The following is a 26,194-nucleotide window of genomic DNA, read 5'->3' on the forward strand; positions in this document are numbered from 1 at the left end:
GAGACTCTCAACTTAAGGGAAAGCTAGAGATGGAAAGAAAAGTAATTAAAAACAAATCTGTAAATTACCATCTAGACCCTGTAGCTGGTGAGTCCTTGCTTGCTTCACCATGACTTGGCCCAGAAAAAAGATAAAGAGGCAAAATAAAGATAAAGCATACACAAGATATCCATACCAGCGAAAGTCAGGTGCTGGTGGATAAGGTGCAGTGCCATTCTCACTGAATAAAAACGGTGGAGTTGGAAAAGGTGAGGGGTTGTCCCGAGAGGATCAGCTCGTCCAGGGCCTGGTAGGTCCCCACCACAAAGCCCACGAAGCCCAGGATGCTGATCAGGGCGTCCTTGGCGATGGTGAGGGGGCTCATGCCCTCTGAGTAGTAGGTGGTGATCTCCAGGAGGGGCGGGATGATGAGGGCCAGGGCACTGCTGCTCATGGAGCCCACCAGGGAGAGGACCAGGTCCAGGCGGGGGATAAGGATGGCCAAGGTACCTGTGGGAGAGGATACGGGATATATGGATCTTCAGGACTTAGTCAAGCTTCCCAAGCTTGGTTTTAGAATCCTTTTCTTAAAACATAAACCAGTTGTTTCTCGATTTTAGTTACATAAGGAAAACACTGAAAGTCCTATAATACTCCGATCACGTCACTAGTGGCTATGAATTAAAAATCTGGTGTGTCTCCTAATCATTTTTCCAAAATAAGCATTCATATTGTTGGGAAGAGAAATCTTCCCTCTGCCTACTATAGGTTCAATGATGGGGGGGGCAAGGAGGGGCTGGGGATTTACTGACAGTAGACAAAATTAACACGACAAAAGACAGTTTGCTTAGGGCTAGGGAGCCTTCAGAGGAGCTGGCTCCCAGAACAGCCAAAGATAGGGGTTCACATGCCCATTTCATAAGGGGAAAGGAGGGGGCAAAAAGAGCATATGTAAGAACAAGTGGAAGTTATGAGTTCAGAGAGTTTATATAGGGAATTAGTCTGTGATGATGGTTAGTCTCCTTTCTGGCAGAAAACCTTCCAGAGAGGGGATTTATGGAGGCTGTACTTTGTCAGAAGGTCCTGCTTAATTCAGCAAAGGAAGTTCAGATAAGGATTTATTTTTCCCCTCCCTGTAGCTGCTGTTTGTTCAGATGTTTTTAGCTTAAAATAATTTTTATGCCACTGAGGCGCACTTCAAATCCCCACATTATTCAACAATGATTAAGGGGTGCTTGGCGGGCTCAGTCGGTTGGTGTCCAACTCTTGGTTTCAGCTCAGGTTGTGTCTTGGGGTTGTGGGATCCAGCCCCACATTGGCCTCCCTGTTCAACAGCAGTCGGCTTGTCCCTCTCCCTCTGATCTCCCCCGCCCCTCAAATAAATAATCTTTTTAAAAAGACAACGATTAAGCTCTAACTTAATAAATAACATTAAATAACGGTGCTGGGAACTGTCCCATCTGTTTGGGACACATCAATGTACGGAAGATACAAAAACTAAAAAAAAAAAAGCCTTTATAGAGCTAACATTTTAATAATGAACATGACTACATGCACCTCTTACTTGCAAATGATTAGAATGTGAAATTATTTATAGGAGAAAGGGGTCTTCAGTTGGAACAAGATCGCAGGGTCTCATTAAAAGAATGTCTTCTCCAGGTTTTACATACATGTTAGAAAACAACAAACACTAGAAGGTAAAGATTTTGAAATTATCTATTTTTTACTAGGATGCTTTATAGGCCTGGCCTTCCACATTTTTTATTTGACTTGTTGGAAGACTCACCAAGAAGGCCCAGAAGCCTCTCCCAGGTCTCCTGTGGAGGAGGAGTGTGGTATATCAAAACCAAAACAGGTCGGGCGCCTGGGTGGCTCAGTTGGTTGGGCGACTGCCTTCGGCTCAGGTCATGATCCTGGAGTCCTGGGATCGAGTCCCGCATCGGGCTCCCTGCTCAGCGGGGAGTCTGCTTCTCCCTCTGACCCTCCTCCCTCTCATGCTCTCTGTCTCTCATTGTCTCTCTCGCAAATAAATAAAATCTTAAAAAAAAAAAACAAAAACAAACCAAAACAGGTCTGGGAGGCAGGATTCTGGCTTCCCCTTGTGTGGCCTTGGGTTAGGTCCCTATCTCCTCCACAGCTTGTTTCCTCCTCTGCAAAATGGGGATAAATGCTATCTATCCTTTTAGGTGTTATGGTTCACACTGCAAATGGTGTTCAAGTTTTAAACTCATTTATATGCCCCAAGATAACTGAGTTAATATAAAGCACTATAATATAATATAACTCAGAAAAGTTTGTTATTTCAATTTATTTCCGCATTTGTCTGGATTGGGGCAGTGCATGCAGAAGCTGTAGGCTTCAGGGATTATTATCTTCACATTTAGGACAAATGCCTTGATCTCTCTGGAGTCTCTTAAGATTCCGAATGGCAGTGTCCCTGCTTCCTGGGCTAAACTGGGAACAAATCATTTCAAAGAAAGAAAACTGGTGTCCATTGAACTGCATGGGTTGGTCTAGTGCAGCAAGAAGCAAGAATCTCCCTGAGGGGGGCACCTGGGTGGTTCAGTTGGTTAGGCGGCTGCCCTTGGCTCAGGTCCTGATCCCGGGGGCCTGGGATCGAGCCCCACATTGGGCTCCCTGCTCAGTGGGGAGCCTGCTTCTCCCTCTCCCTCTTTCTGCTGCTCCCCCTGCTTGTGCTCTCTGTCAAATAAAATCTTAAAAAAAAAAGAATCTCCCTGAGGAAGTCCTAGAATCACAATTAAAAGGAGCTAGGGACAGCTGGGGAACACGACACTCTGTGCAGGAAATCTCTATCTTCTCCTTCACCCCTGCTAAAACACTTGCACAAATGGGGTGCCCTGGATTATGGGGCCTGGGGCATAAGGAGGACTGTGAGGGGGTGAGCGGGGCCAGCTGAAGCCTAGGGGGCAAGTCCAGCTCACTGCTGCCAGTGGGGAATGTGATCCTAGGCTTGCCAAAGCATTTTAATTGAAAACGTTAGAAATCTGGATTTGTATGTGAGATCTTGGACGTTTTAAATGTTGGCACAAGTTTATACAACACTCTGAGGCTCAAAAACACACCTCTGCTGTTAGATTAGACTCACTGGCCACTGACCTCTGTCTCGGAGGTGAAGGGTGCTGACTCTGGACTTAGATGATGTGGATTCAAATCCAAGCTCTGGCACTTCCTGACCAGTTACTTATCGCTCTCTGCTTCAGTTTTCTCATTTGAAAAGGAAAGTTTATCATAGTCCTACCTCCTAAGAGTTCCTGCAGGGCTGAATGAAATACTATGAAATACGGCCTAAAAGAACACAGTGGCTGGTACACAGTAGGTATTTAATAAATATCAGGTATTATCATTATGATTATTGTTCAACCAGCTGTGTCACTCCCTCAGGCTGGACACCTGTGAATCCGACTAATTAGGTACATAGAAGAATTAGTTTGTCCCCGAGGCTTACATGAGTTACACTCGTAAAGCTTTAGTGCAGTCTTTGAGACACAAATGGAGCTCAGTCAATGCTGGTTATCAGGACTATCCTTCACCATCTGGCGGATTCCTGACAGCCTCAGGAAAAGAGCAACATTTCGCTCAGCCTTGTACTCACATGTCAGGCAGACCATGGCGAGGCGGATAGACAAGTCCAGAGGCAGTGCCCAGCGCTTTGATACCTGCGAGGTGGCAAAGGGGATGATGATTTCTGCAGGGACATAAAACTGCAGGGCGTAGGTGCACAGGATCCCAACGACATACAGCAGCTTGACTGACTGGTACAGCCTGCAGGACAAACCACAGCAATGCTCCCTAAGGCCACCACGCTCAGGCACCTGGCCTCCTGGAAATATTAACCTCTGATGGTGGAATCGCCCCTTGGGCTCCAGTCTCCTTGTCTGAAAATGATGGGCAGGGGACTTCCCAAAGCCAAGAGGGAGTCACAGCAGAGCACGTGGTGAAAACAGAGTGAGGGATCACGGATCCAAATGGCAACCGGGGGTCATCTCTAAAGAAAAAGAATCTTGAGCGTGGCTACACGTAACCCCTTCACAAACCAGTACCACTTGAAGGTAAATTTTAGATTTGAGGAACTAGAGGCTTAGGCCAGCTGCTTTGCCTAAGGAGACACAGTGGTAAGTAGTGAAGACCAAAAAACCTGAGTCTAAAACATGTTAGTCCCTTATGATCTAATGTCAGTCCTTAGCAATTCTCTGGATTCCCCCCAGAGCTCATGGCACATAACAGGCCCCCAGCACATGCTTCTAGTAGGTTGAGAGAACTGCAGAGTCCTGAATCCTTGGGGAAGGAAGCAGTCTACAAACAGGGTTGCGTGGGGGTTGGGAGGCAAAAGGAGAGGCAGGGTTACTTGCAGGCGTTGGACGAGGTGCAGAGACAGGGTGTGATGGGGGGTGTGGAGTTTTACCAAAGCCTTTTTTGACCTATGGAGATAGGACTTTTTCCTTGATTCCACTAATGTGGTAGCTGCATCTCACACGTTTAGTAAACCTGTATGTATATGGGGGCTGGGGAGCCATTCCTTAGAAAGATTAACTTGCACATTTCTGAGTTTCTTGCTCACACTAGTCCTGCTGTCTGAAACACCACTTTAGTCCATTTCCATCTGCCCCATCTTTTGAGGTATACTGCATGTCCAACTTAATCCCCATGGTAACTCCACTTTATAGATGAAGACACTGAGTGTCAGAGAGGTTAGGTAAATTGTCCATGACCACCAGCTAGGAGGTGGTGCAGCGAGGACTTGTGCCCATGAATGGCAGAGTTGTCCTTGTCTGGACAGAGTTGTCTTGTTGCACACAAAGATTCTCATTCGGATGGATTTCTTTCCTCAAAAGTCCCCAGAGCCTCTTTGCTACTCTGGAGGGCTCCTTGTTCTGTTCCATTTGTGTATATACACTATTCCTCCCCCATTGTCACTGGATCATGAGCTGGGGAAGGTAGTGAAGTTCAAGATCACAGCCTACTCCATCAGTACCCTCCATGCCCGTGTATGTCTAGACTGATAACTGCACATAATTGGCATGCAGTAAATGCTTGATGAATGACATTTACCACCTTGGGAAAGGAGCCCCACTTAGGCAAATTAAGCCTCCAAGTGACCCTTAAAAAGACAGGCATCCTATAATTAATGACATGCCTCCGTGTGGGAGAGCGCTGCACAACGCAATATGGGTTCATGTGTCTATTTAAATATGGTACTGTTGAAATCTGGATCAGCTAACTGTTGCATGAATTAGGTGCACTTGAACATAGAGTTTTTACAGTGGTCTTCCCAAATTGGTTCTTGTTTTACTACTTTTTTATCCTAGCTACTCTAACTTGGAGGATGTGCACCCTTGTCTGTGGCAAGCAAGACTTGTAGCACAGGCCTCAGGAAATGTAATCAGAGATGACTGTTGCCACCCACCAACTCCTCTCTCTGCCTCTTGTTCTCCCTGAGGGCCCCTCCCTTCTCTCCTTAGGTGACCAAGAACTGTCACTTCTCTCTCTTCCTAAATCATGTCCTTCTTCATCCTAAGCTATCAAGGCTTCATTCAACATGGCAGGCTATTGAAGGAGGAGCTCCTCCTCCTTCAGGAGCCCAGGGTTCTAATTACAGCTCTGCCTGTCACTGTGGAGGCTCTCTAGACCTTAGTTTGCCATCTATGGAAGGGAGGCAGTCACCCACACATTCCCACCCGGCCCTGAGTGCCCACCACCTGGGGGCCTGTGAAGTTACCAGCAGTTGGGTAGGTTAAGGGTTATGCTGGCCTTGATGTCATTTCCAAACCGCAGGTAGCCCAGAGACCCGATGCCGATGTACAAGGCAGTGATGATGGACATTCCCAGAGACAGGATGGCTGGGAAGCGGCGGGCATCCTTCATCTTGTTTTCCAGGGGCAGAACCTACAGAAGGATCATAGTGTAAAAAGACAGAAGGAGAAAGAGGAACATGAACAAAAGAAAGGCATGCCACTTCTGAGTATATCACAAAAAAACTGGAAGTAGGGACTTGAATAGATATTTGTACAACTATGTTCATAGCAGCATCATTTACAATAGCCAAAAGGTGGAAGCAACCCAAATGTCCACTGATGGATAAATGGATAAACAAAGATGATATATATACAATAGATATTACTCAGCCTTAAAAAAGGAAGGAAATTCTGACCCATGCCATAACATGGATAAATCTTGAGGTCATTGCGCTGAGTGAAATAAGCCAGTCACAAAATGATACATACTGCATGATCCCATTTACATGAAGTACCTGAAGTTGTCAAATTCAAAGAGTCAAAAAGTAGGATGGTGGTTTCCAGGGACTCACGGAGGGGCAAATGAACAGTTATTGTTCAATGGGTACAGAGTTCCAGTTTTGCAAGACCAAAAGATAGATGGTGGTGATGGTTGCACAATAATGTGAATGTACTTAACGTCACTGAACTGTATGCTTAAAAATGGTTAAGATGATAAATTTTATGTTAGGTATATTTTACCACAATAAATGAGAAAAAAGGGAAGAAAGGAAGGAAGGTCTAGAGTCACAAGATGAGCCCTGGATCATCAGAGCTGGAAGGGCCCTTCTTCAGGTTGTGCAGATCAAGGAACTCAGCCCCTGGGGCAGCCTGATCTGGCCAGCAGATGCATTTTGTTTGGCCAGCATTGCCTTTTAGACAATTGAAGGCGAATGCCTTTGGGCACACTATTCTTGTTCCATTCACCAGTCCCACCTCTCCCCCTCACACGGACATATACCTGGTTTCTTCACTCACATTGCCTTCTAAAGGCATTTGAGTTTGAGACTTCCAATTCTAGTGCATTCGCTGCTCTCTGTTCAGATGGGAAGGCTGCGACTCAGGTTTACACAGCAGACTGTGGCAGAGCTGGGACTGGAGGTTCCTGGTTCCCCAGCAGGACATTTCCCTACACACCATGTTCTCTGGATCCTTCTTCCCCAGATGTATACCTGGCTCTGAGAGAATCCAAGTTGAGACAGACTACCTGGAGCCTGCTGGGCATCCGAAGGTCACTTCTGTTTTTGGAACCAACCTTCTGGCCTCTCATCCCATAAATCCCTTCTTAGGCTTCTATCAGCTGAGAGCCCCCCCTCCACCTTCTCCTTCTCTTTGATCAGGCCATGGACTAAAGCACACTTTGCATGCATCATTAGGCTGATCTGTGCCTCAGTTTATCTGAAAACTCACCTATTGCAGGTTTTTTGAGATTTATATGAGCACCATAATGGCATACAGTAAAGGCTTAGTAAATGTCAACTGTTTTTATTTTTTAATACTGTGAAGACTACATCTCTATGAAGATGGTGCTTGTATATTTCTTATTTTACAGATGAGGAAAACAAGACTCTGAAGATGGAGTAACTTGCCCCAAGTTACAACACTTGAAAGTTGCAGAGTGAGGCTGCAGACTGGGGCTGTCTTCCAAAGTTCAAGTACTTGCTTCTCCCCACTCTCCAGCATTGGATATATTTATTACTCAGTAGGACCTGGGCGTCTACTCCCTTGTACTGTTAACTCCTTTTTTGTCCTATATGCATCTCAACCCCATGCAATGGAAATGCTTGAGGGGAATGCCATGTCAAGGTCATCACTGTGCCTTTCCACTTTCTTCCAGATTAAAGGCAGGTTCCTAGTAGCAGCTGGTGCTCAGGAAAATGTCTGGGGGGATTATGTGGAGAGTGAATGATCCAACCTGAGCTTTCACACCCTGCAATACATTTTCGCTGCATAAATTCTCCAGGCTAAAAATTACCTTTTTTACTCGGTAGCTGGCTTTCTTCTTCTCTCTTTCCCACAATCAATCAAATTGATAAATTGATAAATTTACATAAAGTGCTAAGGTCTCTGGAAGTAGCACCAGGCTTTAGCCACAACTGCAGGTGTTCCCAGCTGGTGACCTGGCTCAAGTCCCTTTCCCCTTCAGGGCTTAGGCTCTTCGGAAAGTTCAGAGACTGGGCTAGAAGTTTCTAGAGCTAATGTGAACTCTGATACTAACCATCATTAGCACATAGTAGGTGTTCAATACTTACTGAACAATCACTACCATCATTTAGTGGGGAATTAGAGTGCAGAGAGTAATCCATGGCCAAAGTAAGATTCCAGCATATTCTGCTTCCAGAATCATTTGTTCAACCATCGCACTCTGCTTTTTGCCATGAGTATCCAGAATTCTAAATATAAAGTGCTTCTACTTCCATTAAGATGGTGTAGGCACATTCCACCATAGCTCTCTTACTGATTAAAACTAAAAGCCCTGGACAGAATACATAAAACAACTATCCATGGACTCTGAAAAGTACAAAATAGCACATGGATTGATCAAAACCAGTAAAAATGACCATTATGGTACTGGGTTTCTTGATTTTTTTTCTTCCTGTATCTCCCAATTTAGACTCAAGAGGACCTCAAATCCTAGAATCCTATGCAGTAGATGGAGACAGAAAAAAGTCCAAGAGAAACCCTCTTTCTGGCCAGAAGACATAAAGCAGAGGCCTCTGTGGGACAGACAGTATGGAGGGGGCCCCTTTTTTACTCTCTCAAGACCACACTTCCAAGGCAAGTCACAAAGCAGCATCCTGGTGTTATCAGTGACTGTGGTGGTCACGCAGGCACCTAAAAATCTGACACAAATTTTTCTCTTTGAGCAAAAGAACTAGGAAACGGGGTTTGGGAGTCCAAAGAATGTGGGGATAAATCAGCTCTGCTACATGATTTATAGGGTCCTATGCAAAAAGAATTTTCATTTGCATGCTTCTTGTTAAAAAATCAAGAATTTCAAGATGATGAAAGCAGAGCATTAAACCATGAATAGGATCCTTCCAAAGACAGGTCCCTATGTAACTGCATAAGTTGCATGTCTATGAAGCAGGCCCTGGAAGGAATCGCTGTTAGTTCGTTCGTTCATTCATTCATTCATTCATTCATTCATTTTTATTTTAGTTTTTCCTTCTCTCTTTTCTCTCAGTGCTTAACCCCAGTCAGACTCAGTCACAGGAAGTGCATAGCACTATAGGGAGGCTATAACTCTGGCTTTCTAGCCAGAGAATCAGAAAAAGAAGCCCCTGGAAGCTGGTGACTGTGCAAGAAAACATGGATAGGAGGATGCTGGAGAAAGTGATCCCCTAAATCTGTAAGTGAAGTGCTGGGCTCTGCCCTAAGTTGTGAATGTGTGGGAATGATGTGAAGCATCAAAGCATTGTTTAAAGAAATGAAAGAAGACCCAAATAAATGGAAAGACATTCCATGTTCATGGATTGAAAGACAATAATGTTACGTTTTTTACAAAGATGCAAAGGCAATTCAATGGAAAATGGGCAGTCTTTTCAACAGATGATGCTGGAACAATTGGGTATCCTATTAAAAAAAGAACCCCAACATACAAACACTTTTATCAAAAATTAACTCAGAATGGATCATAGATCTAAATGTACAATGAAAACTATAAAATATTTAGAAGAATACAGGAGGAAATCTTTGTGAACTTGGGTTAGGCAAAGTGTTTTTAGATAAAACACTAAAAGTGTTTATAAAATGAAAATTTTGATATACTGGACTTCATCAAATTTAAAACTTTTGCTCTGTGAAAGGCACTGTTAAGAGAATGAAAAGATAAGCTACAGACTACAGAAAATATTTGGAATTATATATCTAATAAAGGACTTGTATTTGTAATATATAAAGAATTCTTAAAACTCAACAGCTCAGTTTTTTTAAAAGTTTGCAAAAGATTGGAACAGATACTTCACCAAAGAGGATATACAGATGACAAGCCCACAAAATGATGCTCAAAATCACTGGTCATTAATAAAATGCAAATTAAATCACAATCAAACACTACTATGAACCTATTAGAATGGCAGAATAAAAAAATGCCGACAGGACATACAAGAACTAGCGACGATGAGAGCAACTGGAATGTTCATCCATTCCAGTGGGAAAGCAAAATGGTACAGCCATTATGAAAACCTGTGTAGCAGTTTGTTATAAAGTTAAACAACATACATTAATATGTGACTAGCAAATCTACTCCTAGAGAAATGAAAACATTATGTTCACATAAAATCCTGTACACAAATGCTTGCTTATAGCAGCATTATTCATAATTGTCGAAAACTAGAAACAACCTGTTCTTCAGCAGGTGAACTGATAAAAAAATCCTGGTGCTGCCTGTTCAGCAGGTGTTCAGCAATGGAAAGCAAGGAGTTATGATGCATGCAACAACATAGGTGATCTTACATGCAGTCTCAACAGGTTACATACTGCATGATCCCAGGTATATGACATTCTGGAAAAGACAGAACAATAGAGACAGAGAACAGAAGGTGGTTGCCAGGGGTTAGTGGGAGGTGAGGAGCTGACTACAATGGGACAGCACAAGGGAGTTTTTGGTGGTGAGGGAGCTGTTCTGTATCCTGATTGTGGCCTATCTATGATTCTATGCATTTCCAAAACTTACAGAAATGTATACACTCCTCCCACCGAAGTGAATTGTACTGTATGCAAATTTAAAGTAAAATAACATCACATACACAGCACTATCCTTCCTCAAGTGTGGAAACACAAACTATGTAATAATCCATTGTAAATATATAGTACTTCCCAGCTTAAAACTCCTTTTGTTTGTTTCATTAAATCCTGTAAATTGTATGCCTCCACTTGTCTTGATTTTAAAAGATTAGGAAACACATGTTGGTATGAAGATAAATGTTTAATAGATGTATTGGGACAAGAGGTTACTCTCCCCTGTGTGCACACAGAAACCCAGAAACCTAGAGTTCCTGGATCCTGTTCAAAAGGCCACCCACAGCACGGGGGAAAGATCACCCCAATGCAAACCTTACCACACCAATGCTTTCAAATGAAAAGATGGCTGTTCCAAAGAAAAGAGGGTAGGTCTTCCAACTTGCTATCAGTGGCAACCGGCTGGGGTCTGGAATTTCCTACAGGAGAGAGAAATGTAGTAAGACCTTAATTCTCAGAGCACGTTTCAGTTCATTTAAAAGGGGAGTATTCTGGGGCGGCTGAGTGGCTCAGTCCTTAAGCGTCTGCCTTCGGCTCAGGTCATGATCCCAGGGTCCTGGGATCAAGTCCCACATCAGGCTCCCTGCTCTGCGGGGAGCCTGCTTCTCCCTCTCCCACTCCCCCTGCTTGTGTTCCTGCTCTCGCTAAGTCTCTCTCTGTCAAATAAATAAATAAAATCTTTAAAATAAATAAATAAATAAAATAAAAATAAAAGGGGAGTATTCTGAGAGTAGACCTAAATTAAAAAAAAAAAAAAGGAATGTCAAGAAATTCGGAAAACTTCAAAAGGAAGTAGGCATCAAAGTTGATTTTAACACATACAACACCGAAGAGCCAGAGGACAGAAACATTGAGGTATTGTCCAAGTACTGAATACCTCATGGGGGGAATACGGTTTACCAGAATCCTCCAAAAGAAAATCTCATGCATCACAGGTTGGTACCTGCCTGAAGTGCCCACGGACAATTGGAATGTACCAGTGATTATGGGTGACAGAAATTGCTGTTGACTGTAGTTAGTGATATTCTTGGGAGCCCAGAGTAATTCGTTAGATATGAAAGTCCCCCTTTCTTCAATGAGCTATAAACTGAAGGGAAAGAAAGTATGTGGAAAAAATATCTTATGTACCCTGTGACCTGAATGTGACAATAATTACAGAGCCATTTCTCTAATTGCGCAACTTCAAGAATGGTCCAAAAATGAATCAAAGGTAGCTATCTTATTAGGAAATTCAATTTTGTAGAATTTATCGATGTTGCCTTAAGGAAGATAAGACCTATTTGTAGTTATCCTAAAATACTTGACTAATATGTAATTTTTACTAAATTCCATGGACACAGTAACTTTTCATGTGACTTCTGAAATATAAAAATATCTGAATGATATGAGAGATATGTCAAGGGCCTTCTGGGTTTAAATTTCTATGTAGTCTTGTCCAGTAAATAAACATTAGAAAGGATAGAAAAGTAGGATATTGAGGGAAAATCAATATCCACAACTCAACCTTGAAGGCGTTGTAATTTGCACTGTGATATATTTGCTTGTGGTCTTCTGAGACTATGCCTTTGTGACTAAGTATTATTATTTTTTTCTCTTGAGTTCCTATGGGTAATTTTGGACACCTGGAATTGCAGCCTAGAGGATGTAAGACTATAGGGAATTGGTAAGTTTCAGCTTTGTAGGAGATCCTGCTTTTCATTTGCCCTTCGCTGCTATACAACCATTACAGGAATGGTCTGTGGTTCACCCATCAAGATGTTTTCCTTGCAAAGCAACATTTTTTTCAAAGGCCAGAATTTGACAAGGACTGGAGCAGCAACATAAAAGAGGACCTATGCAGAAGAATGAGATGGCACAGAGACATCTTTGTGGAAATAATGGTACAACGGCACGAGGCTGAAGTGTGAGGTACACACCTACCCTCAGGGCTGGCCCTAGGTAGGTATCAGTCTAGTATTGACAGTGAGGCTTTGCTCACTGGAGGAGTCGGGTGCGTCGTGTGCACTAACCTGGACGATGTACTGGGTGATGATGATCAAGCTAACCAGCATACTGATGTTGGCCAACAAAGAGAAGATGGTCAAGACCCGGAGGTTCCGGATGAGGACCAGCAGCACCAGGAAGGGCAGGAAGGAGAGCATGTAGAGTCGCGAGTCCATGGTGGGCGTGAGAAACACTGTCTCGTTGTAATGGCAGTTGTTGGTGGTCCCATTAACTGCTTCCACTACCTGAGGAAGGAACAGGAAAAGCAAGAGGGGAAGATTCAATACATCTACTGGCCACAGGATTTGCTTAGTGCCTGGCCCATAAACTCCCTCACAAAAAGCATGTCTCACACGCCAGGGCCTCACAATGAGTTAGTCAGAGTTTCTTTTGCTTATAACCAAAAAACTCATCACTTACTGTTTCTCAATCAGACTCACACTGTCATTTGAGTGAGAGAATTATTCCTTATGAGGACTGGACCATTCACTGCAGGACATTTAGCATCCCTGGACCCCACCCAATAAGAGCTATTTGCATCCCCCAATCACTGTGACAAACAAGAAACACCCCCCTGCACACAGTACAAACACCCCCTGGCAAAGTCAGGGGGGAGGGGGAGGAGAGGGATGGTACTACCCTTGTTCAGAATCAGCCTGACTTAATGGGTAGTCTTACTGTGCAAGCAGTATTGCGGAACATTGCGGAACAATCCACTGCAGAACAATTAGAGACTAGAATATGAGGCAAGAAGAAGATGTAAAAACAATGATGATCTCAGTACGCATTGGTAGCCAGGGTGATGTCCTGGAATATATTCATCTATGCATTTTCTATACCATATCACAAATTACATGTATTATACTCATCTTTTTTTTTTTTTACAAGATTGCAATCGCAGCATATACTCTTATTTTGAAATCTCCTTTTCACTTAACATACCAAGATTACTTAAATGAACCATTAAGTCTTATTTTTTTTCTGATTCCTCACCTTCTGATTCCTTTCAATAGGAAAAGTATTTGAAACATTAGCAGGCATTCATGGCCCTCCATCATGGGCCCCATTCAACCTTGAAGGCTCTTCCTCTCCCAAAGTCCACACCTTCTACAACCAATTTTATTGCCTCTCCGGAGCCAGGCCTGTACATTCCTGCCTCCAGTGTTCACTCCTCCCTTCTTGGCTGCCACCCCTTCTTCTCGAACCTGTCCTTCAACACCCAGCTCAGATGCATCTCTGCAAGGGAGCTTTCTCTTGCTGCAATGATCTTTCCTGCCCCCGCACATTTTTGCCCCTTAAGTTCACCATGAAGCGGCCCTGCCTTCAGAGAGTTGTTAGTGGTGTCCTGACCCAGCACCAAAATATATTGAGAGCTAACCTGTTTGTTTTAGAACACATCCTACTTAGCCTGCAAACTCTTAGAGAGAATGCTTGCCTTATCTCTAGACAGATGATAATGTTCTGTTGATAGCTGATTGATTTCCAAGTGGCAATCCGGCCATGTTTAAGAGCCTTCAAACAATCAAACACTTTGTTTTTGTTGTTGTTTGTTTGTTTTTAAAGATTATATTTATTTATTTGACAAAGAGAGATAGAAAGAGCAGGAACACAAGCAGGGGAAGTGGGAGAAGGAGAAGCAGGCTTCCTGCCTAGCATGGAGCCCGACCCGGGGCTCAATCCCAGAACCCTGGGATCATGACCTGAGCTGAAGGCAGACGCTTAACGACTAAGCCACCCAGGCACCCCACAATCAAACTCTTTGACCCAGTAATTTTACTTTAAGGAATATATGCCAAAAAAATAAAGGGGTGTACAAAGACCTCCACGGATTATAGTAGAAAAACAAAAGGAAACAAATAAAATATCCAACAAGAGAAGACTATGTCCTGGCCAATCTGTATGATTAAATATTATGAAGCTGGTAAAAATTACATTAAAAAATGTAAGGACAAAAAAAAAATGTAAGGACATTACAAAATGCTAACCAGTTAATACCAACTTAAAATAATAACCACGAGTGGTTGAATTAATAATCATTTTTTCTTTCTTCCTTCCTTCCTTCCTTTCTTCTTAACTTTTTAAGTAGGCTCCATGCCCAGCATGGAGCCCAATGTGGGGTTTGACTCACGACCCTGAGATCAAGACATGAGCTGAGATCAAGAGTCAGATGTTTACCCATCTGGGCCACCCAGGTGCCCCAATTTTGTTTCATTTTGAAAAGTAATATAGCATAGTGTTCAAGAACTTGAGCTCTGATGTTGAAAAGGCCTGGATTTTTAACCTTGGCTCTGTGATCTTCTATACATTATAGAGTTTATAGCTTCAGTTTTCTCATCTGCAAAATAGGAATAACCACAGTACCTATAGTGATAAGGCCACAGAGAGAATTAAATGGGAGAAAGCATATATAATACTCCCTGTTCCTAACATAGAATAGCAGCTAACTCTGAATGCATGCTATTTTTTTCCTTCTAATTTCTTTACATTTCTAAATTTCTGGTTATTACTATAAGCGGGGGAAAAAAAAAGAGAGCCCTAAAGAATAATTTCTTTTTTAAGCTCACTGATTGACTAAGGATGGCCTTTGTCATTACCTACAATATTTTGCTTAAATTGCTACAAGATAATTTCTGGGCTAGATCAAAACAACTTCCTGGAGACCACTGTTAAACCAGAGGTTAAACAGCTAAAGGTAGATAAAGATGGTCCAAAGATTAAGTATCATCTAAAAAGAGCCATATCAGTCTTAGGAGAGTTAAGGATGATTAAACTCCAAGGCAGGACAACTGACAAAAATCCAAGGTTTCTTCCAGCTCAGTTTTAGAGACCGGCTTTGCGAAAAGGTCCAAGATACTGGAAAAGGTAACCACTTGTAGAACAGATAGGCAAACTGGGGAAGTCTGGATTCTTTCATAACATCTAGTTTAACTTCCTTTATTGTACTGTTGAGGACACTAGGAGCCCAAAAGAAGAAGCCACAATTGCTGAACAACTCACAGAGGACCCTCCTTTTCCATGTCCTTTCCCTTTCCACCTTCTCTAGACGACTCTACCTGTTTTAAATTATCAGCCAGAAACACAATGTACACACAGCAGAAGCCCAGCTGGGTGACTATAAGGAAGAAGCTCACGATATTCCTGGAAGAGAGGAGAGAGAAAGAAAACATGTTATAAAAGAAGAGTTGGTTTGTCATTTCTATTTCTGTCCCCAGGGGTTGGTGACCCTGTACCAGCACCCTTGCTTCTGCTAACACAATCACCAATGGGGCAGTAAGAAGTGAGGTAACAACAGTTCTTTAAAAAAAAAAAAAAGTGTTTCTCAACCACCCTCACACTCCCAGCTCAGCAAGTGGAGGAATTATTTATGGTTGGGAACCTCCCCCCACACCTGGCTCTGTGGCATTTCTCATAATTGATACTAATTGATGTAGGGAAGTAAGCACACCATTTTTATTAGCTATCATTAACATGAAAATTTGTTCTACCATGTGCCAGACACCGTATTAGGCTCTGAGGAAATACAAATAACACATGGTCCCCTCCTCGAGTGGTTCATAGATTAGTGACCAAAAAAGAATATGGCACTAAGAGCCACAGTGAAAAGGATATTTTATCCTAATTATAGAGCAGATAGCCTTCATAGAAAAACCAATACCTGAGGAGGAGTCCCTTGGGAAGGGGAAGAAAGAAATTTTTAAAAAGACGAGGAGGAGAACATGGAGAGGAGTGAGGAAAGCATTTCAGCAGAGGGATTAGGCAGATTTCTCTGGCTGTGGGGAATCCACTGGAGGGGGCAAGACTCAGGATGGGTAGGCCGCATAGCAGATTCTTAAAACAACAGAGGTGTCCAGCAGCCTGGACAAAAGTCATTAGGAGGAGAGAATGAAAGCAATTTAAGAGATACTAGGGAGCTAGAACTTAACCGAACTTGGTCACCACTAACATGTGGGGGAAAGGGAAAGGCAATGATCAAAGGTTCCTACAGGCTTTGGCTAGGACAACGAAATGAACTGGAAGGAAGGAACAGGTTTTAGGGGAAGGTAAAGAAGTGACACATTCAGTATCTGAATTGTTGAGGCTGAGGGCTCCTATAGGAGACATTCAGGAGACGACTGTGTACGAGGGTCTGGAACATTGATTTGTCAGAAATGGATAAAGCCTTGGGAAGGCAGGTCAGTGTTGGGGAGTGTGCAGAGGGAGAAGAAGAGAAGATGGTGTTCCAACCCTAGAGAACACCAACATTTAAAGGGAAGACAGGAACAAAGGAGCCTGCAATGAAAGCCAAGGACTGGCCAGAGAGGTAGGTGGGAAACTAGGGGCGGGGGAAGGGTTTAATAGAAGCCAAGGGAGGAGAAAACATCTGGAGAAGAGAATAGTTCATTGTACCCACACTGTTGAGAGGTTCTCTAGGGCAAAGAAGGTGCAATAAGGAGGTCTTTTAGGACATTGGTGGAAAGACCTTCAACAGAAGTCTAAGGACAGAAAAGCCAGGTGACCCACGGAAGAGGTGTGAACCAGATGAATGGAAGTAAAGTCAGAGGGTGTGCTGTTCTTTCACAGAACTAAGTGTGAGCTCCAGTCTTGATGGTGCCCATTCTGGTCATCATTGTAGACCCATTGCCATGACACATCCTGACACACTGCAGGTATTCAATAGATATCTGTCGAATAAGCAGCTGCTGAACAGAAGATTGGATAGCGGCTAAAGGACGGTGTGAGGTCCAGGAAACTTCATGAGTTTATATTACTATTTTTTAAGATGGAGACACATGAATGCATTTAATTGTTGAGAAGAAGAGCCCACAGATCCAAAAAGAAGTTCAAGTTATAGGAGAGGAGATGATTAGTGGAGCAAGGTCCCTAAAAAGAGCAGGAAAAGCTGCTTTCTATGTCCAACGATGGGTAGAAGGATTTGAGGAGTAAGGGACAGGCAAAGCCTCCTCTTGGGTCACACACTGGGAAAATACTGGTTATCGTCCCAAAGCCTTCTTCGTCTGCTCAGAGGCTCAATTTATTGATTCAGTATGTGAATGGGCTTTGGGCCAAGGGAGGTGCCAGAGCCATGATGCTCTGCAAACTACATTTCGTGAGAGGGCACACAGCAGGGCTGTAATGGTTCAGAGTATCACGATTCAAGAGAGACTTTGACCTAGATGGTACTCAGAAAAGAGTAGGCAGATGGAGTGGGCACAGGCCTGAAAACAAAGACAAAAGAGCAGATTTAGTTCCAAGTACCGAGGATGGAGGGGGTTGACTTGTTCTGTGTCAGTCTGGAAAGCAAAAGGCAGCAGTTTGCAGGAGGAGGACGTCAGTTCAGCAAAGTGTCCTTAAGGTCTTGTGTGTGTGTGTGCCTTTTCTAAAATACACTTTTCTTACTATAAACTCTCTCCCTAAGGGACGTCTTCTGCTCCCTGGCTTCATGGCTGATGACGTCAGTTCTGTATGTCCTGCATGAAGATAGGTTCAAACCTATACATATCACTACCCACTTGACATCTCCACTTGAACCTCAAACCCAACTTGTCTAAACTAAAAGTCATCAGAAATCTGAGTCAACCTTGACTTTTCTTTTTCCCACAGTCCTGGGATCCAAAGCATAACCAAATTCACTTTTCTCCATCCCCACTGCTACCAGCTTGGTCCCAGGTGTCATTGCTATCTGCTTGGATGTTGCCAATAGCCCCCTCCCTGGGTCTGACCTAATCTACGATTGCTCACTTACCATGTATTCTCCTAACAGAAGCCAGAGAGATCTTTAAACAATACAAGTATGATCACTTGCCTGATTAAAACCCTCCAGTGGCTTCCTTGTTGTTTTAAAGAAAAAAACAAAAACCTTTAGGAGGGTCTAAAGTGTACAGTTTGCTTGGACCCCTGGATTCTTCTTCAGCCTCATCTCCTTGACTATGCCCTCAAGCTCCCTGTCGTTCTGTACCTTGAAACTGTCACGCATTCCATCTTGCTTCAGACCTTCATGCTCTGTTCTTCCATCTTCCTGGAAGGCCATCCAGGCTGCCCACTTTCCCCTAGGTAATTCCTTATTCTTAAGAATTCCTTCCGGACACGGAAGTGACTACGAACAGGAAGAGGACGAAAAAAATAACCGTCCGCGACGCCGAGCCGAACCGGACCAGCAGCCACCATGAACAGCAAAGGTCAATATCCAACGCAGCCAACCTACCCTGTGCAGCCTCCTGGGAATCCAGTGTACCCTCAGACCTTGCATCTTCCTCAGGCTCCACCCTATACTGATGCTCCACCTGCCTACTCAGAGCTCTACCGTCCGAGCTTTGTGCACCCAGGGGCTGCCACAGTCCCCACCATGTCAGCTGCATTTCCTGGCGCCTCACTGTACCTTCCCATGGCCTAATCTGTGGCTGTTGGACCTTTAGGTTCCACAATCCCTATGGCTTATTATCCAGTTGGTGCCATCTATCCACCTGGTTCAGCAGTGCTGGTGGAAGGAGGGTATGATGCAGGTGCCAGATTTCGAGCTGGGGCTACCGCTGGCAACATTCCTCCTCCACCCCCTGGATGCCCTCCCAATGCTGCTCAGCTTGCAGCCATGCAGGGAGCCAATGTCCTCGTAACTCAGCGGAAGGGAAGCTTCTTCATGGGTGGCTCAGATGGTGGCTACACCATCTGGTGAAGAACCAAGGCCGCCTCTGTGACGGGAAAGACATCACATACCTTCAGCACTTCTCACAATGTAACTGCTTTAGTCCTATTAACCTGAAGTTGCAGTTTAGACACATGTTGTTGGGGTGTCTTTCTGGTGCCCAAACTTTCAGGCACTTTTCAAACTTAATAAGGAACCATGTAATGGTAGCAGTACCTCCTTAAAGCATTTTGAGGTAGGGGAGGCATCCATTCATAAAATGAATGTGGGTAAAGCAGCCCTAAGGATCTTCCTTTAATTCCTCTGGAGTAATACTGTACCATACTGGTCTTTGCTCTTAGTTAATAAAACATCAAATTAGGTTTGGAGGGAACTTTGATCTTCCTAAGAATTAAAGTTGCCAAATTATTCTGATTGGTCTTTAATCTCCTTTAAGTCTTTGATTTCTATTACTTGTTATAAATGAAATGCATTAGTTGTCTGCCTTTCCCTCCTTTCCATCCTTTGCCCCATGTCCCACCCTCACCTCTAGTCTCTTCCAGTTCCTTCCCGCCAATCTCCATTGAATCAATGGTGCAGGACAGAAAGCCAGTCAGACTAACTCCCTTCTCTCCTTGCACTTGTCCCACTTGCCATCTTTTAACTGATCTTTCACAAGGATCCTCTGAAACCCCCTCTGTGCCCCAAGCACAGGCCCCATTACTTCTGCTTTTGCATCTCCTCAGGCAAAAGTGGAGGGTGCCTCTTGGACCCTCCTCATAGGTTGTTTCTTTATCCATGAACCAAACCCCAATTTGCTTCGGTGCCAGAAAAACAGAGCTCTATTTGAACAAAGGGTATCAATGCAAACTGTACTATAAACAGGTTTGTTTAAAATGTGGGGGCAAGGAGGAGGATGCATTTCAAAAGCCTGATGACGTCAGAGCCAAATTAGGGGAAGTTTTCCCATCCAAAAATTGGTTACTGTTGATTGTCAGAGTACCTGATGTAAGCCCTCATGGCTCTTGAGAATTCCTCAGCTGGGTTAATGGGGTCATGTTATGAATCCCTCACTACAAAATGACTTGAGTCCAGTGAAATCTCATTAGGGTTAAGAATATTTCAGGGATCCTTAATATTTTGATTTTTGTTTTCTGAAATTGGATTTTATCTTATTTTATAATTTCAGTTCATCTAAATTTTGTGTTCTGTCCATGTGATGCTTGACTGTACCATTGACTGTTATGGAAGTTCAGCGTTGTATGTCTCTCTCGACACTGTGGTGCACTTAACTTGTGGATTTTTTATACTAAAAATGTAGAATAAAGACTATTTTGAAGATTTGAATAAAGTGATGAAGTTGCATTACACCTCAAAAAAAAAAAAAAAGAATTCCTTCCTTCAGGGCTCATCTCAACTGTTCCAACCTAGGAAGACCACATGAGCCCACACACATCACCTTACCTGCTCAGTAGCAACTAGTATTTCCTTCCTTCATCACACTCATCCTAGTGGTTATGAATGACTATCTCCTAAACTGTGTAATGCTTGTCTTTCCCACTGGATTATGGGCTCTGTGAGAGCAAAGCCTGTTTGCCTTGCTCCCCACAGTATTTCCAGGGCCTGGTACATAGTACAACAGGATAAATACAGTTTCATAAATAAGTCAATAATATTAAAGCTGCAAAACAAGGAATGAGCATGCTGTCACTGGAGGTATACAAGGAGGGGGGCTGGGTCAGGAAGGTTGCCAGTGAACCCCTTCCCTGTGGAAAGCCCAACATTCTGTGCCACACGAGTCAGCTTTCCAGGGAAGAAGGCATCCCTGAAAGCCGCATTTCCACCTCCAGTAGCTCACTCCACTTCCAGCAGAGCAAGAACAAGGTACCTTCCCCAGTGGGCATGGGTCTGGAGCCAGGCACTGGGGCTGGCTTCCAGGCCGTGCATCACCGTGTCGCCATAATCCATGAAGGGCTTGTTAAGCCTGTAGGAGAAAGTGCACACAGAGTTACCAAGAGAGGGTTTAACCTCAGATCCTGTACTAAAAAGTCAGGAGACACACAGCAAGGCAGGACCCAGGGGAGTAGAAAGAACACTGGGGCAGAGACCCAAGTTCTAGTTCAGACTTAGACACCTGGCAGTATTTCCTGTGGGGTGGTTCCTATATAAGCAGGGCAATAAAGCACACCTCACATGGGCACAGCAGTTTTCGTATCCATGATCCCAATGGGTTCTCATCACAATTCTCTGAGGCAGGGTTAGGCATGGATTGTTTATGCCCAATTTACAGAGGAGCCAAGCAGATCATCACAGTGGCCTGACTGAGATCACCTAATGAGTCACATGGCAGAGCCTCATCTTAGGTCCCTATCCCAAATGCTTTTTCTCTTTTTCTTAGCCTTGTTGGAAGAAAGAAGTAAGCTCTTGTTTCATGTAGGATGTTTCTGGGACATCCCTGAGAACCAAGTACCAAAGCAATCGACACGAGGATGCTGTTTTCCTCACCTGTGGCAGAAGCGCTGGGCACACCTGACCAGGATGTGCATACAGTGGCAAGCGATGAAGCCCATGGCCAGCAAACTGAGCGGGCCCATCTGAGGGAAGGGGGAGCCAAGGGAAGTGGGGAGAGAGAAGAGAATGGATTTATGAAGAACATGCAAGGACAGATTTGGTAGCACAGATACCATTTGGCACTCAAGGAGCTTTCTAGCAAACTGCTTTGCAAGTCCTTTTTGGCAGCAATACCTATTCTTTCAAATATAGTCTCAAGTAGTACTCCAACAAAGTACATAAAGCAATTACAATGGGTGCTGTGGTGGGAGTGGGGGACTCAGGATTCTGACCCATAGTGGCCTCTGAGGTGTCCCTGAGGACTAGTGCCTCACAGGGCACAAGAGGAAAACTCATCATCATCCAACCCCTGCATTCTCCAAAGGAAAAACTGAGCCCCAGGGAAGGGACAAATGACCTGCCAGGGCCACTCAATGTCTGTGGCAGAGCCGGAACTCAAACCCTGGCTAGATATCTAGACTCCAAGTCTGGACCAAGCTGCCTCCTAGAAAGACTGCTTCTTGTAAGCCATTATAAACTCTGAGAGGCTCTCCTCCTACTTCCCTGCTACAACTCGGCCATGCTGGCCCCACCTGCAGCAGCCCCTCTTACCAGGATGCCCGCATTCTTCACAGCCAGGGGTAGCCCGAGGATCCCTGTACCCATGTTGCCTTTCACCAGGTGAACCAAGGTCTGGAACGCTCTAAAGGAGAGGAAAGAGACATAAGGGTGTAGGTGCGTGAAGGTGAGGAGGTCCAACCAGCATTCCCTCACAGCATGCCAACACCTGAGTTCAGCTGGATAGGTGGGCTCCTGGCCATCTCTCAGTCCCTGTGACCTTGATCGGCACCTCTGGGTCTCCTGTAGGGTGACCAACCATTTCAGTTTGCCTGTCCTGGTTTTAGCAGCTAACACTCAATATATGCCATGCTAATATTTACTATATAATAGATACTATGCTAAGTACTTTACCCGTATTACCTCATTTAATCCTCTCGTCAAGATTAGGAAGTAGGTTATTGCCTTTATTTTGCTGATGAGGAAACTGAGGCATAGAGATTTTTTTTTTTAAATAACTTGTCCAAAGATATACTGGGGAGTCGGGATTTGAACCCAGAAATGCCTCAGAGTCCCTGTTCTTCACCCCATTTCTACTGGACCACCTCCTGGTAATAGGTCGAGAGAGATATATAAAAGGAAAAATCCCATTTTGTAACGAAGGAAATGGAAGCTCAGAAAGGGGATGGCCCAAGGTCATAAAACTAGTAGGTGAGACAGGATACACTCAGAGAAAAGGGAAAAGGGCCAGCAGCAAAGACACTTTAGACACTTCATGGTGACTTCTGAATTAAATAGGTCAGATGACTTGGGTCCCCAGATGGGATCTGTTGAGACAGGGTCATTTGGGGATTGGGCTCCAGAGGAATTTTTTGGGCCCTCAGGCCAGGACCTCAAGCTGGGGAAAGGCAGGTCTCTTCCCACCCTCCAAAAAAACAAAAATAAAAACTGAGACCCCCTCTTTAAGACAGATGGGAAGGTGGTCTGAGGGCACCTTCAGGGATAAGTTCCAGGCAGGTACCCTCTGTGTTGATGAATTACAGAACAACTTATTACTATACCTCTTTGTACCTGGACCAGGTTCGACCAAGGTGAGTGTTGGGTTCACATCCACAACTTTTGAAACACTGGAAATTCCCTGGGTGAGCCTTTCAGTGAGGACACTGACTGTGAGGGGCACCAGAGGTATTCTGGAAGGAGCCTGGTCTCTGAGGTTGGACGAACCAGAGATTAAATCCCAAGGCCACCACTTAACTAGCTGTGTCATCTTGGGCAACAGGTCTACTTTGCTGAGCCTCTGTAAATGTTGGGAGGAATGATATTTTGAAAGAATTGCCCCAACCACCCTTATCTTTATGTTAATCCCTAGATCCTCTAGCTTTCAGAAGGATCAGCCCATCGGCCCATTGATTTGTTATGGGTTAAAGAGAACAATTGAGGGAGAAAGTGGGCGGAGAATCGCGCGCCCTTCTCTCTCCCTGTGGGTGTCAACATCGCTGAGCAAGCACTTGTGCCCTACGGCCCTCCAATAATGGGCTTGTTTTGCAACAAGGAAAGGGTCAACAGGTCACTTTAGAAATTTCTAACCAAAGGACTTAAGAAATCAGAATTTAACTTTGGGCCATGCAGCCAAACGTAAAAACTTAGTGTGGTGAGCTGGGCACAGCACTGGGCTGGGAGGCAGGACATCGGTGTTCTAGCCCCAACTCCTCTGGTGACCTTGGACCTTCAAGGTATTCGCAGTGGCCAGCTTTTAAGGGTGCTGTGTTTGGGGGCTTTATGCACAAATCACCTTTGCAGCCATCCTGGGAGGAGTGAAATCTCATTTCACAGAGGAGAAACTGGGGTAGAGAGTTCTGCACTTGCTCGAGCCAGTTAGCAGCTAAATGGGCATCTGGACCCAGGTGAGCTGACCCGAGTTCCATGCTTGCCCAACTTACTTCTCTTCTGCTCCAAACCGGGAGGGCCCCTCTAGTTCTCTCATGCTTTATGTCTGATTCTTAAGTAGTTGAAATTGCCACCAAACCACGTTGTCAGTTTAGGACACGAGAGCTATTCGGTTCCCCCCAGGCCTCTGATCGAGAAATAGCCCTGCTCCTCAGTGGATGGCCCCAAGGCCTGGAGAGTTCATTCTCAGTGTCAGCAACTCACAGCCCCCAGGACTAGTCCCTGGGGGCAACCGAACCCTGTCGGGGCCATCCTGGCGCTGACCAACAGAATTTCGCCTGCCCTTGTGGTAACATCTCCCTCCTAACTGCACATCCCCACCCAACAGATGTAATGCCCACAGGCAGCCTCTTTAAATTCGCATTGCCATCTGTTTACCCCTGTTTTGCATCTGGGGGACACCGAGGCTGGGGGAAGGGAAGGTGCAGATCACTAGTTGAGTGCAGGTGTTCTCTCTACCATACCAGTGCTGTCCGCATTTTCTTCTTAAAGGAGCAGCACGCTCCAGCAGGCCACCCACCCACATGTCCTAAGTAAACTGGCCTCTCTGCTCGAGCGGTGCAGGCGGAGGCTGCTGAGCCCCGCCCGTAGCGTGGCTCCCCCACCTAAACTCCTTCTGCAGACCCTTCCTGGCCATGGTTTGCAAGCCTCCCCAACCCCCACACACACCCCAGGGAGGTGGGAGAAAAGTCTTCCACATGCTGTGCTTTTGATGTCCTCACAGTTGAAGTTCAGGCCCAAGGCGAGGCCAGAGTAACTGGAGGAAGGAGGCAGAGAGGAGTCAATGCCTGGTTGTCAGTGAGGCCAAGGTTTTAAGCTCAGATCTCACCTCCTTGGAGAAGTTAGGGATTCTGCCAATGATCAGGACTGACCAGCAACAAAACTGACTTAGGGCCAGCACTGGGTTCCAGCGCCCATCCTGCCAATGACCCAGTGCGTGGCCTGGGGTAAGTGGGCCTGAGTGTCCCCATCTGCACCTGTTGAGTGTGGGACCATGAGAGCCTAGGGCTTTCTGGAGTCTCTGCTCCTGCCCCTGTAAGCTCTCACCTTGACTCAGTCTCTGCCTGCACTTTTTTTGACCTTGGTTTTCCCATCTTCATAATGGGATGGGGGTCAGATACGCCGCGCCAGGGTTTTAGTCAGTGCAAGCTTGCAGGCTTGGAGGCAGAAATGGGGGTGGCAGAAAAAAGCACTCACGTTATGCCCTTGGTCTTCTCTAAGCCTGGTGACTCGGAAGGGGGTCCATCCCAGAAACTGGAGTCCTTGTTTTGCAGCTTCTTGGCACTTTTGGGAGGGGACCTGAGGTCCAGTTTGAGGTCAACAGTGCCCTGGGGGCCCCCAGCACTCTTTGTCACAGGCATGACTGCTTCCGAGAGAGGGCTCTGGGTGTTGAGGAGGCCTGCTCTGGAAGGAGGCAAGCAGGAAGGTGTCCGTCAGGTGCAAACCCCAGCTCAGCAGCTTGTGCCTCGCTCTGGCCGAGCTGGAATGAGGCCCCGCCTACCTCCCTCGGAGAGTATGCTCCTCCTGCCAGAGAAGACGCTCTGTGCAAGAGAAGCTGGAGCAGGAGAGGCAGGAAGGGGTTTGAGAGGGGAGTCATCCACTTCACCTAATAGCAGTGACTACAATACCCATCATTTTCTTAACTAACATGTATGGAGGCACTTCACTAAGAGACAGACGTTCTCCTGAGCGCTTTACCTTTTTTTCTCATTTAATCCTATAAATTAAATAATGAGGAAATCAAACTCTGGACTCAAGGGACCTGCCCAAGGTCACACAGCTAGAAAGTGATAGAGTAGGGACCAGTGCCCAACTCGGCAGGCTTTTTAACTAATACCCTATTTTTGTCTCCAAGAGAATACCTCCATACCCCATCTCCTCATTCATCCCAGGTCAGGGGCTCCACTTCCCACTGGCTGACATCTGTTATAAGGCATCCTTCCGGGAGATCCCCTTCCCTGGGAAAAGTTGGGGGGGAAAGGAGCAAGCCCTCACTCACCTCTAGCTGCTTCTTAGCTTTCGTGAGGCTCCAGGGAGAAAGCAG

General features: G+C 45.0%; 1 protein-coding gene and 1 pseudogene across 2 annotated transcripts; one reads left to right on the forward strand and one right to left on the reverse strand.

Moving 5' to 3' along the window:
• LOC118006682 (proton-coupled amino acid transporter 2) lies at positions 1-26,194 on the reverse strand. The gene is made up of 11 exons (XM_034999436.1): positions 26,150-26,194; positions 25,348-25,554; positions 22,258-22,348; positions 21,601-21,689; positions 20,984-21,079; positions 15,551-15,635; positions 12,524-12,742; positions 10,835-10,933; positions 5,717-5,883; positions 3,593-3,762; positions 1-489 (listed from the first exon to the last, which is right to left on the reverse strand). Exons 2-11 carry the CDS (start codon positions 25,509-25,511, stop codon positions 218-220), a joined length of 1,452 nt encoding a protein of 483 aa, XP_034855327.1. The 5' UTR covers positions 25,512-25,554; positions 26,150-26,194; the 3' UTR covers positions 1-217.
• Positions 18,541-20,484, forward strand: LOC118006681 (annotated as a pseudogene). The gene has a single exon (XR_004678156.1). The product of XR_004678156.1 is annotated as a DAZ-associated protein 2-like (transcript).

Source organism: Mirounga leonina, unplaced genomic scaffold (assembly GCF_011800145.1).
Source record: "Mirounga leonina isolate KUSES-001 unplaced genomic scaffold, KU_Mleo_1.0 Mir_98, whole genome shotgun sequence".
NCBI classification, from domain to species: domain Eukaryota; kingdom Metazoa; phylum Chordata; class Mammalia; order Carnivora; family Phocidae; genus Mirounga; species Mirounga leonina.